This window comes from Drosophila hydei, unplaced genomic scaffold (genome assembly GCF_003285905.1).
Source record: "Drosophila hydei strain 15085-1641.00,03,60 unplaced genomic scaffold, DhydRS2 tig00008114-arrow-pilon, whole genome shotgun sequence".
In the NCBI taxonomy this organism is placed as follows: Eukaryota; Metazoa; Arthropoda; class Insecta; order Diptera; family Drosophilidae; genus Drosophila; species Drosophila hydei.
The window spans coordinates 9,303,160-9,318,229 of record NW_022045827.1 but is presented as its reverse complement, the minus strand read 5'-3'; the positions used below and the strand labels follow the sequence as shown (position 1 = coordinate 9,318,229).

The following is a 15,070-nucleotide window of genomic DNA, read 5'->3' as shown; positions in this document are numbered from 1 at the left end:
TTGTTGCTGTTTAGGCAAATTTCTGTAGATTTTTATCTCGTGTCGACAACAATAAAATTGTGTTAATTTATGGGAAAGTCACTGGTCTGGCACAGAGATACAGATATAGATACAGATACGCGCTACTGTTAGTTGACAATGTTCGTGAATGGCTACAGCTACAGATACAGATACAGATACAGTTGTCGTAGCCAAAGCTAATCGAAGCTGAACTTGTTTTTCAATCGGTTTTTGCTGTTGTCTTCATTAAATTACGTTTAATCATTTATGCAGATTTCAATCAATGGGCAAAGCGATTTAAGATACATTTCCGTTTAGCATAAAGCCAAAGTTTATTTCATTTTACCTGCTTTGATATTCAATTTGTTGCAATTAATTGAAATACACTAAACTGACTGCCCAACCAATAGAGATGAGACTGGTCAATAAAATAGAATCTTATAAGGCGTAGAATGTATATAAGCTATAAGAAGTAGAGCTAAGCAGCAGAGCTAAAATTTGTTAGATGATATTTTATTGTTAAGTAAAAGTAACATCATTTATTGAAACATATTTCATGGAAACTCTTCTTGCTTATCTCTTCTACTTGCATTATCTTAGCATTTTTTTTTTTAATATAAAAAATTTAATTTAATATTGAATGAAAGGCTACACAAGCTTCTCTCGAGTTAAGCATTAGAAATAAAAAATATTTAGTTTGTTTTTCTCTCTTTTTATTAAGACTATTTACAAGCTTACATGGTTCATACGATTGAGGATATATAAGTAGTATTTACAGCTAGTTTGGCCTAGCGCCTGGCTAAAACTCGTTTACGTAGTGTTTTTTTATGTATATATACTCTCTAGTGTTAGTTAATACTTAAGTGTGGACTGCAGCAAAACGTTGTGTGTTTCAAACTGTTGTTTATCACGCGAAATGGAAAGCTTTCAAATGTGTTCATGACTATGCCGAAACTGAAACCCCAAAAACCAAAAATACCCGTACCCCGGTGCGCCCGTCTAGAGGCAGGTGTTGACCTCGCGATGCTCCAGGCACTTCTCGCACGTCACCTCGCAGCACCATTTGAAGACGCAGTTGCAGTTGGTCCACTCGGTAACCACGCGATGCTTGTGCCCCCGACTACAGCAGAGCGCATCGCAGCTGTCGGGGCCCGACGATGTGGCATTGCATTCCCTGTCCTGTGTGCCCAGCGCTCCGGTCTTTGGGTTCGCTGTGCAAAAGTCTGCCGAATCATCAGCATAGACCAGCTGATATTTGTTCGCCGGCTTCGTGTGCGGCGTCTCCGGCATGAAGCTATTGCCATCGTTCCGTAGCGCCACCTTGCGCGCCCCATCGTATCTATCGCGCAGTCGTGCCGATATCTCACGAAACGGCGGCATCTTCAGCCAGCAGGTTTTCACCGTGCACGACCCGGACAATCCATGGCATTTGCACTCCAAGCGCATCGCATCGCGAATCGCCTGAAAGTGTGCAAAGAGATGGAAAGAAAGTTTAGAGATTTGCAAATCTGAATGCTGAGGAGTTTAGTCAGACGATCATTTTATGAATACGTTTCAAAGAAGGAACTATAACTGTTTACTTCTAGGCCTGCCCATAGAAGCCTTGTAAGTGCTGAGCTGCTTACCAAACGCCCGGCATTGTTGTTGTGCAGCTTGACCAGTGTGCCCAGATCGCTGCGCCGCTGCCGCTGCTTGGCGTCGAGGAAGGCGCGCGAGTGTCGCAGCCCGAAGTTCACATTGTCGCTGCAGCCGCCCCACTCCCACTCGCCCGACGGAAACTTGATGTTGTCCCAGAACTTGCGCCGTCCTCGCCGGCCACCCTGTCGATGCCCGCTGCGTTGTCTGTCCAGTGAAAGATCCGTCATGCTGTTGCTATTGCTGTTGTTGTGGCTGCGATGTGGCAGCTGATGTTGCCGCAGCATTGCCGCCTGCTGCTGCCGCTCGAGCGCTGCCTCCGCCGTGGCTGCATTCACCATTTGCGGCTGGCCACCATTGCGGCGCACATGAGACTTGTCGCAGGAGCACTCCACCAGCTGACCCATGGTGCAGGCCTTGGTGACCGCATAGGTAACGCCCGCCGCCGTTATGGCATTCACAAAGCCCGTCTCACGAGAATCTGTGCGTGAAGATGGGAAAGGCAGCAGCAGTTAAGGATAAAAGGTACGAGAACAATAGTATATATAGGTAAATATATATAGGTAAGCTTGAAGGAATATAGTAACAAAAATGTTCCCGAAATGGACAACTTCTACAAGAGAAATATTTCTTACTTATAGAGCTAAGACTAACTAAGGTACGATGTGATATAACAATTTAGCGCTGCAAGTTAGCCTGGCAAACGTTTTGCTCACGAACGCCCCAACCAGTTTGCTGAGGCCAAGTGCGCAAAGGCAAGTAAATGCTTGTGCTTAGCATGCATATCTGCGGCATTAATTGACATTTAATTGATTTAGGCGCTGTTTTAGGCGACGATTAACGTTGCGGTGTCAAAGATCGATAATTAATCGTTTATTTAGACATGCTGCTAATGCTGATTGGGGTTGTCAGCTAGCGGGTCGTCGCATGATTGATGTCAATTTGTCAGCTTTGGTGACAAAATGATTTATTGCCCGCCTCGATAACCGATCGCTGATTACTCTCTATGCAAATGCAGCGAGTGAGTCGAGGCGAGTCGAGTCGATTCGAGCAGTCACGTTTAATGAAATCGAAATCGCAGTTGTAATCGCACCACATCGGCCAACGATTTGCATATGTAATGCGAGCGCTGTGGAGTGAAGTGGATCGGAGCGATGTGGACAGGTGATATGTCTTTTCGGACAGTCACCACCCCAAATGGGCAACGGCATTACATGGCCATCATCAGCATGGCATGGGGAAGCGAGAGGCTTCCTTCTCGCTGGCTGACAGCTTGACAGGGACGCAGTTTTAATCCGCTGAAATGGAATTTATTGCAGATAATTTGGTATGTGTTTTGTTTGCGCATTGTTGTCATTAAGTACAGCAGCAGCAGCGGCAGCAAGGAGCAGGCTGCCTTTTCAGCATTTCGGGCAATAATTTATTAAAATTGACAGCTTTGTAGGCTCATTTCAGGCGCTATTCATCAGCGGGCGCAACATTTTTATTATGCAACTTGATGGATGATGCGGTCGCCGTTCGCCGGTCGCCGATCGCCGGTCGCCGATCGCCTGACACTTCGCCAGCCTCGAAGACTTCAGCTGTAATTAGGCAGCAACTCTTTCGCTCGCCCTGGAGAGCCGCACTCTGAGTCAGCAAGTGTTGACAGGCCTGGCCTTTGTCGCCCGCTGCATCTAAGCACATGTATCTGTATCTAGTGGATAGCATTTAGTCAGCTAGCCCGACTCTCCACTTACCGCGCATTAAGATTTTCCTCATGCTTTTGCGCAGCACCGTGCAGTTCCAGCGACGATTGCGAAACTGAAACTCGCATTCGCGGAAGCCCAGGTTAATCCCATTGATGATCTCTTTAAGCAGCGCCGAGTCGTGCCGGCAGATGTCTGCCAGCTTGCCGCGCAGACGTCGCGTCTTTTTGCACATTAGATTTGGATCGAGTAAAATGTTCGTGCCCTCGGCCCTAGAATATGCAAAATAAAAGTACAAATTATTTGCAATATCAATTAAGATAATGGGAAATGAGCGTTTGCATAAATAATTAAGTGGCCAATGTTATTTGTATTTGAATTTGACAATCCTCACGTTGTCATCGTGTTCAGAAATGAGGAACTGAAAAGCTTTGCGCCAGAAAGCTGCGAGTGGCGCCACGAATTTGGAAAGAATCTTTGCCCACGTCACTTGGCAGGCAAGTTCATTAAAAATAGTTGCATTTATTTATGCTGGCAGCTAAAAAGTTTCGTTTATTTGCTTAGAATAAGGCAAATGCGGCGTCTAAATAGTGCGGCAGTTGAACTAAATAGCTTTTGCAGTGCGGCCGATGCGGCGTATGCGCAATATGGCGCAGCACACGCTGATAGTCCGGCCACTCGCATGTATATATACACTTCCCACACAGCACAGACACAGGCACAGACAGAGGCACAGTCACAGTCACAGTTGGCAATTGGTTTGTTTATTGTTATAAGCGAAGCGGCGGCGCTCAATAAAATTCTGGCCCCACACACACACGCACACACACACACACACATCAGCCCACAGCACCCACATGATTTTTCCCGTCTTTTTTTTCCAAGCAATTTTTTCAATCGATGCAATTTTCGTTTTCATTTTGAATGCCATTTGGAGCAGCAGCGTTAAAATTTAATTTAGCTGGAAAATTAATAATTACGGGCAGCGTACAATGTGGGTGCAGCCGCCGTTGAGCATGCGTCGCTGCAGGGCAGCAGTTGCCCACGGGTTCGGGTGTTGCACCACCCGCACCCGCAACTCCCCCAATTGCCTTCTTCATATGTGTGAGCCACTGGGTGGAGGTGGCGGCGATGGCAGCGGCGTTTAAATTGTTTTTGTGTGCGCGCCTTTGGCGCTGATTTATGTTTTTCCATTTCAGATTTATGACTTTTTAATAGCTCAATTGTTTTTCGTTCTTTTTGTTGTTGTTGTTGCACATTCGCGTGAAATTTGCTTTGCTCGTGAACTTTGCGCAATTTAAGTTGCAAGTTTATGTTTTTTGAGGGGAGCCGGATTAACCAAAGGCATTCGCAGCCTTTTATATGCTACAGTCAGCTACTGAGGGACGGATTCGAGTCTCTGATTGATGTGCGGCCAACGCTCTATCTCCGGCTCGCTGTCTCTGTCGCACTCTCTATCTTCCTCTGCTGCTATTGTTTCAAGAAATTTGCGTTGTTTTCAACAATTAATGTGCCAATTTACAGCGCTTAGCAGCAGCAGCAGCAGCAGCTGAGTCAGCCCAAATCGGCAACTTCAAAATGAGCTAGACCCTCCACAGCCATCAAAGCTATGCATTGATGACAAACTGCTGATACGGCCATATAGCCAAGCCCTTTCGACTTATCACAGCTATTCCTCCATTTGGCTTATCGTTCACCAATTCTGGTAAACTCAACAAACTCACTTTCAGTGACTAGGCCAACTCTGGCAGAACTGCAGTGCAACGAAAATGTTGCCTAATTACTCATTGTTTGTGAATAATATTAACAACTTATGGGACATATAACAAAAATTGAATATGTTGTTTGAATAGTGACATTGCCCTGTTAGCAGAAGATATATTATATATAAATATCTTATATATTATAGATAAACATTTAAAAAAAAGTATTTGAGTCTATATCCAAAGAAATTTTACTTTTGCAAGTTATAATTTCAAGAAGATAAAATAACGAAATAATTCAAATTAACCAATGCAAATTTGATGCCGAAAATGCTTAAAAAAATTACAAAATTATAATAATTAAATATTAGAAATTAAGAAAATTAATAATAAATAATTTATAAAACAAGTAAGAGAGCATTTAGCGCGAAGATACCTGGAACTCTAGGCAAAGCTGCTGTTTCCAAAACTTTGTATTCATTTCGATATGCTATTTGATCTCAAGCTAAAATATTAACCTTTTATATAAACGACAGAATGTCACAAGTTATCGAAAAGAAATGATATATTTTATTGATTATGAACGACTCAGCTCCCCGTTTTGATCAACAAAATATAAACTTTATGGGCTCTGCAATATCAGTTTCTGTCTGTTTCATTTGCTCAAAAGCATTCAACCCTGATATATAAATATCTTATATATAAATACATATATATTTATATAGAAATATCTCTTATGGCTCTTATATATCCTTCAGCCAGTTCATGAACTTTCAGCCAATTCTCGCTAAACATCAACGACTTCAAATGTGATCAGCCAATGCGAGCAGCTCACTAAATCTAATCCATTTCTATTTCAGCACATATTTCCCATATAGCGCACACTTGAGCCGATTGGATGCCCCAAAAATTTGCCCACCTGGATAGCGTATGTGCCCACCTGGTGGGCCTTGCCCTTGTCTCTGTCGTGCCTTCCTATCAACTGCTCCATCTCTATCTTTGGCTATTGCTGTGCCTGCGGCAATCACTCGATCTCGATGCGAGCCAAGTGAGATTATGACAACTTAATAGCTACAAAAACTCGAAAACAAATAGAGCAGGCACACGCACACGCGCACAGCTCTACGCCACATATAGATGAGCTGCAACAACATCAAGTGAACGCTGGGCCGCCAAAAGTCAAACAGAAATGAGCATAAATGATAGACGCGCTTGTAAACACAACAACAACAACAGCAACAGCAACACTAAGCTAAAAACAATTGAAGTTGGCTGGCGAGCAATGATGATGATCATTATGAGGACGATGATGATGATGAGATCGCAATGATTTGGATCTCGAAGTCGATGCGCTGATGACTGGAGAGATCTAAAGAACTCAAACTCAAACACCTTTCAAGCGTGCAGAGCGCGTAACCACACAAGTTGCCAGTTGCCAACAGACAACAACAACAAAAACAACAATATTAAATACTAACAACAACAAACACGGGGAGTTTTGGTTAAGCGGAAAATAGCCGAGGCCGATATGACGATGATGCTGCCGATGTGGCCAACTCGTTCGACACTTTTTGGTTTTTGAAGTTGAAGTTTGCCTGCCAGCAGCCAGAGCAGCAGCCGCAGCAGCAGCAGTTGGCAGCATGCAGCGACGCCAGCAGCGCAGCTGTCGGCAACTTGAAACAACTAAACAACTTCAGTCTGCCTCAGTCCCAGGTCCCAGTCCAGGCAACTCACAACTGGCAACTGGCAACTGGCAACTGGCAACAGGCAACACTTGGCCGCGACGTATCTTTATTTTGCTTTCACACAGCCAAGAGAAGCGACTCCAAGTGTGCCCCTATTGCAGTTTGTTGTTGCTGTTGCTGTTGCTGTTGCTGCTGTTGTTGGTGTCGTTATAGGCCTCAATGGATTTTCAGTGATTTTTTTCTTTGATCAAAGTGCCCGGTTTGATGGTAGCCACTGACAAGTGGTTGAAATTTCCCATACCCAACCCTAAGCCACGCCAATCTCAGCCATAGTCCAGTGCTCTCAGCTGTGAGATACACTAACTGCAAAGTATGTTAGGCTATAGGATAATGCTTGTCAGATATGTCTATATAATAATAAGAATTTTCATAGATATTCTCAATCAGTGAGAAGAATCAGAAACATTTTAAACAATTTAAATATTTAGAAAATTTTTTCTCTTCACAAAAAAAATTGATATTTTAAATATAAAAAATATTAGAAAATAATTAGAAATTATGATTATTATAATTTATAATATATATATTATTATTTTCAATGAATTAAATTTCTTTTAGATTATTTTCAAGTTCTCATATAGCCAAATTTGCAGGCCAAATAAAAAAATTATATTTTTTTAATTTTGCATTTTTTACAGGGTATATGAAATTCGGCAACGCTTCGTTTTATATACTTTTCCCTCTTATTTTCTATTTAAATAGACATTCACAATGGATGCAGCTTCGTTTGATTGACTCATTTTCGTGAGTCGCCGTCGCCGTGGCCCCCCGCCGGCCCGGGGCCGTTTCGAGGTGCCACTGACTGCGCCGAGTGCGTTGCTGTGTAAACAAATCAACGACTTAAACCACTTGTCAACAAGCGAGTGGCAAAGTATTTAAACAAAGCGTTGACAACTGAATGAATGGCCGTTCGCTCGCTCAGTTGGTCAACAGATCGCGTTTGGGCCGCGTCTTGCGGGCCGCGTTGGCCACTGCCAAGTCAAGTGCTGTTGTGGCTGGTCAGTTTTCAATTTACGCGCTCAAATATTTGTCCACAGAATGCCTCAGCGCAAGTGCTGATCTCTTGTGCACACAGTCGGACAAAGGGGTAGCCGCTGCAGCAGCAGCAGCCGCAGTTGGAGCGGTTTCGGTTGGGGTTGGCAGCGTTTGATGTGGGCGGCGGCGTTGACAATTGATTAGCCAGGCAGTCAGCCAGGCAGTCAGCCAGGCAGTCGGCGGCAAATGCCACCAAAAAGGTGTTGGCATGAGTTAGAGTCAGCTCAGATTTGGTCTGGTGGGTGCGGCACGGAACTGCGCGAGCTCGAGCTCAACGTGGGCGGGCGTCGCACGCTGCTTTTTGGCACCTTCTTTATATTTATTTTCGTTTGTCATTTGGCAATTAGCAAATTAACATGCACCACTGTGCGCAAGCGCCGCCTTTTAGTCAAAAAAAAAAAAACAACAACAACAACAACACGCGGCTGTTGACAATCATCTGCCGTTGGAATGCGCCGCGTTCGTTCCCAGGCTCTGGGGCATGCGCATGTCCAATTGCCGCCAGGCTAGCTAATAATTCAGGCATATTTACTATTTGACAGCCATTTAACCAGCTAAAAGCCCTGTGAGCCACGACCTGCCGTCCCAAGACAAAGGCGACATCAATCTTTTGGTGCTTGCGACAGCGTTTAACTTAATTACGGCTCAAATAGGCGTTGCCACTTGGACGCGCACATGACCATGTCCATGTCCAGGTCCAGGTCCAGACCCAGGCTGTGGCTGAAATCGTTTTAACTGTGAGAAGTCTGATGCTCCTTTCAGCTATGCCACAAATTTATGTGACATTAGATAAATGTGTGTTGCAGCCAGGCTAAGTGCAAATGTGGCCATAACTGCAATTTAAAAACGCATATGCTGCGTCTATCTGATGAAGGTTTGTCAATGTGTAGATACTCTTTATTAATGTGAAACCAAATCAATCTGTCCATGAGTATTAAGAGATTCAACTTTTAAGCTTGAAATATTTTGCAAAATGATTTCAATTTCAAATTCATCAGCTCAAAAGTTTTGGAAAAATTCTAGTATAATTCGAGCTTATTATAATCGATCTATCTGCTCTGTAAGCTAGTCAAAGGTTCACAATATTATGTATATATACAATCGATCCGCTTCTCTTAGCTTACATTGTATTTGCTAATCGTTCTTTAGTTAATTTGAAGATAAATGAAAAAGATTTTTTATATATAAAAACGTCAAATATTAACCATTGGCTTCTCATAGTTTAGATATAAGTATAATATTATAATAATAGCTGCTATTTACAGGGTATACAGCATGCGACCTACGCATATCCTCAGTCTGAGCTTTAATAAATTTTACTCATAGAGCGCACTCAACGCAAACGTTCCATGAACTGGCTTTGATTATCTCAGCTGACATCCCCATCAAATCACTCAAATCTCTGGGCTCTATTGGATGACAAGAACATTTGCTAGTTACCTTGGCCCAGGGCCAAGGCTAGGGATAGGGCCAGGGTCTAGGGCCTTTCTTGTCAGTCCTTCAACTTGACCCATGTCTGTCTTGTCGTATTTCGCTTTGTCTTTCGGTTTTTTGTCCGCGGTCATGCGTTTTAATTATGATGCAGCGTTCGAGGCACGCATCTGTCAACGTGACAGAGGCGCAAAGACAAATTAACAAAATAAACAAATTGCATGAGTTTTAATTAAAAACCAAGCAGAAGAAGCGGCCCGAACCCGTGCCAAATGCAACGAGCACTCGGCTCGGGTAACTAGCTCTAGTGATCCCCACATATCTCTCATCTCGAACGCATCTCACTTGGCAAGTGTCGAAAGCTGTGACCCCCACCCACCCGCTCGTCGAGCTGCCAGCCTCTTTCATAATCAAGTCGTCTGCGTTAAATTTTGGCAATTGGCCGAGTTGTACGCTCGTTAGCCAGCGGCTAACCTAATCATATTGGGGGTGTATGTGGGAGGCATATTCTTAATCTATTCTAAGTGCTCTGGCTATCTCAGAAAGTGTGCCAATTTTCGATGGCTTTGCTCTACTGACACGGAGCACGCGGCGTATGCGCAATGTTGTTGATGTTGCCTCCCAGAGCGACGTTGTTGGAACAACAAACGCACCCAACACACAGCTTGAGACTAAGTGCCACTGCCACACACTGAGATTGTATGTGTGCGAGTGCTGTTTAACCCATTAAAGCCCTGGTGGTTTTTAATAGCCATTTCGCATGCTGTGAGTGCCAAAAACTGACTATGAATGAACCCTCTGAATGAATGAGTTTTCAATTGAATGCGTGTGAGTGTCCGATTGAATGAATGAAAAGCAGGAAACCTAGCACCCAAAAATAGACCGAGCCAGTAGTCGAATGTAAATGTCAAACGAATCGAGTGAACGGAAATGAGCTCATTTTATTCGAAATCAAATTGTTATTCATAAATTATGAGATTTTCATCATTTTGCAGCTCTGTTTTTAATTAAATTCCAGCCATGCCCGGCACCCAGCATCAGCCACAATTCGCAGTAAGTTCTCTGTAATTGGTTTCGGCTGGAATTTCCATTCATTTAACGGAACATCGCGCTATACGTCTGCCCCACTCATTGATTATCATCTCAATGATCGTTTGATTTAGTGCATTTGGCTGGAAAATAACGCATACAAAACATCTAAGCAACCGAGTAGATCTGTCGGTGTGTGCAGCCAGACGTACAGAGAGAGTGAAAAGAGAGAGAGGTAGAGAAAGAGCGAGAGGGAGAGGGAGAAATTTTCAAACATTACAAAACTTGCAGTTTCAATCGATCAACGTAAACAACGATAGTTGCTTTAATTATCGTTATCGATAACTGAGTGTGTGTGTCTGTCGTTTGGTTTTTATTGATTTTTTTTATTTATTTTCTTTTTATTTTATTTATATTAAGGAAAGTCATTAGAAATTTTACCAATGAGTTGACTTCCTGGTTAGAAATTGAGGTCGTAATTAAATTCAGAAATACCAAAGTTATCTATATTTTAAGCATTTGCGACTCTTTAATGAATGTAGATTGCAGTCAAAACTTTCACTTTTATAAGGTTCAGTATTTAAGTTTATTAATTAAGCTAGCTCTATATGTCATTTGTTCTACTTTACATCATCTAAGCTACAGCTTTTTATCTTAGTCCAACTTGAACTTTAATTGCTTCCTTGGTAAGTTGAGCATTTCTGCCTTAATAATATAATTTTAGTTAAATTTTTTTCTTACATAAGATTCTTAAATATATACGACAATATCATTTTAAATAAGTTATAATTCTCTTGGAATCAGAGTATTGCTAATCTCTCTTTCATTATCTTTCCGATGTTCTAAGGTTGAAGCTTCGACATTTTCGCATTCGACATTTTTGTGGATTGGCGCGGCAACATCAACATCGACGAGCTCAAACGCCTGAACTTGAGCTCTAATTATTTAATTAATTTATTGCAATAGCTCTCAATTGAATTGAATGGATCTATATTGGCATAGCTGCACAACGACACGCCCCCACCCCTGGCAGCGATCAGCGTTAACTCTTTAATGTTGCAGGTGGCCTCTTTTGGTGGCGGCTGCTGCGCCCAGTTGCACACAACTCAAATAAAATGAATGTAAACGCTCGATCGTCATGCAGTCTACGCCACGCGACGCCCACGCCACCCAGCCCAGCCATGCCACGCCCCCCAATAAAGATCGCCCACGAACATAGTATGACAAATGCTTGCGCCAAAAGTCGAGACATTGCGATCGTCGCTGCCGCTGACAGCGACAATTTTTCTACCTCGGCTGCTGCTGCTGCTGTGCTGCTGCTACTGCTGCAGCAGATTTAAATTCATTGATGCCACTTTGCTGGCAAATACTTTTTGGCAAAGTGCATAGCCTATGCACCAGCATAGCCTATCTACCCAGCGCCGCCCGCCGCCCACCGCCCATCTATGCGACACTTTTCATTCTATTTGATGTCTGCTCCCATCATGCTCTTCATTTATTTTCTTTCATTTTATTTATCTTGGCCTGTAATTTCGCGCATAAATTCAAATGCTGCCCCGCTCGAAGTGTCATTCGGGCTGTGGGCAGCGGCCGGCGCAGGGGCAGGTGCAGGGTCAGGGGGTGTTTCTTTTTTATTTATTTTGGCTGCACTTTACGCTTTCCGCTACCCTCTACACATAAAACGTTTCAGAATGGGTATAATTGGGAATAAAAGACATATTAAACTCTCTATAAATATAGAAATTAAGTGTTGAGCAGTTTATCTCTATGATATAGCTAAAACTTTTAATTGGCGTTTTGATAGTTATAGATATAGATATAGGTTAATAGATTTTAAATAATAATATGGTTCTCTTCTTATATTTTTATAAAGCTCAAAAATATCATAATGATTTATTTAATATCTTGTATATTTTAATATTCTTAATATTCTTAATATTCTTAATATTCTTAATATTCTTAATATTCTTAATATTCTTAATATTCTTAATATTCTTAATATTCTTAATATTCTTAATATTCTTAATATTCTTAATATTCTTAATATTCTTAATATTCTTAATATTCTTAATATTCTTAATATTCTCAATATTCTTAATATTCATAATATTTTTAATAGTTTCTATGGACTCAACTTAAATTAACTAATAACAAAATTCAGACATATATTCCTCATAAGATTGCTTTGATTCTCAAATATCTATAGCTATATCCTTAGCTTTTCGGTTTCAATGGGTACCTGCTAGTCGATCACTTCCGGTCAGGGCAGTGTTGCTTGTTTACGGCCACGTTTTTCGTGCCCAAAGAAAAAAATTGCCATGTAATTAAATCTAAATCAAACGTCACATTTTGAAGGTCCCTCGCTGGCAACATCGTTCGCTCGCTCGATTGGCTCTGGCCGAATTTTCGCTTTTGGCTTTGGCTTTGACTCACCTCAAAGCGCGTAGAGCTCATGTCGCATGCAATTTCTACCTATTTCAATGCACTTTTTGTGTTTGCCCGCCGTTTTGTTGTCGTCAGCAGCACATACGCCATATACCCCAGGCCCCAATAGCCATAGCTATGGCCATACCCGAAACCGGAAACGGTTACGCCAATCTCTCAAGCTCATGTATTGATGAGATCTGACACAGTGAAGAGCAGCGTTTGTAATGGGTTTTTTGGCATTGAATTTGACACAACGCAACGCAACAGAAACATATATTTTGCTTCAATAGGTTTGTCTCTGACAGTTTCTATATATATATATATATATATATATATATATATATATATATATATATATATATATATATATATATATATATATATATATATATATATATATATATATATATATATATATATATATATATATATATATATATATATATATATATATATATATATATATATTATAATGTTGGTCTCAATTTGAAAGCAGCTTCAAATACTGCGAATAGCTTTGTATGCCCAAAAGCAATGCAAATAATCATAGTACTGGACAGTTTGACAATTGGCTAGTTGCGAGATTAACTTTACTTAAAGTTGTTAATTTCTCATAAATAAAATAAATATATGTAAAATTATATAAAGTTGCACTGAAAGAGGCAATCATAGCTCAGTTTACAGAGAGTAATTGCAGCTAAACATTGACTCCATACTCTGACTTTAATATGTTTAAATTGATGTTTGATTTGCCTTTAAGCAATTTAAAATAGAAAGAAACTTAGTAGTAAATTTATAGTTGTTAAAATATATAAGCTTATATTGAATAATAAGCAATGAAATGTTAAGTAAGCTTTTGGCTTATAAGAAATATCGAACTGATCTTCATTGATCATGCAAGTATATAACTGCTAGTGGCAAGGTTTCGAATCTTTTGCTGGAATATGAATGTTTTCCCTCATTTAATTACATTTAAATATATTGATATATCTCTTCATCATTTTAACATTCGTAAGCATATATAGTATCAGAGATAAGAAGTCTTATTGGTTACATTTGATATCATGGAAAGTCCGAAAACGTTTAGTTAAAGACATGTGGCATATCTGAAAATAATAGTTCTTGTCTCTAAGCATCACTTCTCTTCTCTCTTATCATTGTCTAAGGAACCTACCAAGCACTTGCCCTAAAATCCCCTCTATCCATCCCCATCCCCTCTGACCATCTCACATTAGCTCTTCTAGGATTCAGATACTACTCTGTTCGCTCTGACTTTTGCTTACATCTTGCATCAACATTTTCAATTGACTCATTTATAGTAGACATAAAAAGGAAATTCTGTATTTCATAGTTATTTTTTGTTTTACACTAAGCCAAACACTTATATAGGAAGTTTAGTTTGTTGTTGTAGTAGATTGTAAGTGGAGAACTCACCAGCCGAATCCCGTCATTGGCATTGCAAATATTAAAATTGCAATTACCATGAATAACCGCATATCGCTCCGAAGCCGCAACAGCGGCAACAACAAATGTGGCCCAGTCTCGAGAGTTGTTGTTGGTTAATGTGTTGGTTGTTGTTGTTGTTGTTTCAGTGTTTGGGCAGGTAGTTAAAGGTTTGTTTTTATTGCGGCCGCGATGAGTGCGAGTACGAGATGTGTTTATTTGAATATTTCGCAAAACGAGCCAAGAAAACAAAAACAAAACTAAATTAAATTAAGTTTCAGCTTGCCGACGAGCGAATTAATCAAGCGTCAAGCGTCAAGCGTTGAGATACTTTCAGTTCGACGTGGCGTGAAGTGAAGCTAGAGGTAAGAGACTGCCGCACTTGACGAACTCAATGCGTGCAGGCGACAAAAGCTGCGGCGCGAAAATCGATCAACGATCAGCGATCTGCGATCAGAGCAATGAGCGATCACAAAGAGTTCAAGATCATCATGATGCTGATCTCTTAGTGTTACAACTTTTGTTACTTCAGTTTTATTTTTATCTCAGGCACAGCTGCTGCGCTGTTTGGTACGCACACGGAGAAAGCTGCCGGCGTACTGAGCAGCGCCCAAGGAACCAGCCAGCGCAGGAGTCGCCGTCGCCGTCGTCGTCGTCGTCGTTGTTGTCGTTGTTGTCGTCGTTGTCGTTGTTGGCGTTGCTGTTGTTGTTGTCGTGTCCAGGCCAAAAGCAGCCAGTCGGCCAGTTGGCTAGTTGGCCAGGGCCCAAAATGTGAACAGCGAATCAAAGCACAAAATGTTGAAAAATAGTTGGAAGGGTGGAGCCGCACCAAAAAAACTTCTTCTTGGAGTAGCGTAAAAAATGAAATTAAACGCGCGCTTTAATCAAAGCGCAGGGCCTGGCTAAAAGCTGAAGCTCAGCTTCCAGTTTCAGTTTC

At 41.4% G+C, this 15,070-nt stretch overlaps 1 protein-coding gene across 1 annotated transcript; it reads right to left on the bottom strand.

Annotated features, from left to right (window-relative positions):
* Positions 1–710: 710 nt before the first annotated feature.
* On the bottom strand, positions 711–14,779 carry LOC111602345 (protein Wnt-6). Its single transcript, XM_023319359.2, has 4 exons — positions 14,125–14,779; positions 3,372–3,592; positions 1,626–2,116; positions 711–1,461 (listed from the first exon to the last, which is right to left on the bottom strand). The coding sequence occupies exons 1-4, from the start codon at positions 14,184–14,186 to the stop codon at positions 1,000–1,002; spliced, it is 1,236 nt and encodes a 411-aa protein (XP_023175127.2). The 5' UTR covers positions 14,187–14,779; the 3' UTR covers positions 711–999.
* Positions 14,780–15,070: the final 291 nt, after the last annotated feature.

What these genes read in the sequence shown, in the direction of transcription:
- LOC111602345 (XM_023319359.2), bottom strand. Translation starts at nt 14,186, where the DNA reads ATGCGGTTATTCATGGTAATTGCAATTTTAATATTTGCAATGCCAATG. An exon ending in CCAATGACGGGATTCGGCTG is followed by an intron (nt 3,593 to 14,124) that starts GTGAGTTCTCCA and finishes TGCATATTCTAG; the next exon opens with GGCCGAGGGCACGAACATTT. An exon ending in GAGGAAAATCTTAATGCGCG is followed by an intron (nt 2,117 to 3,371) that starts GTAAGTGGAGAG and finishes CTTCACGCACAG; the next exon opens with ATTCTCGTGAGACGGGCTTT.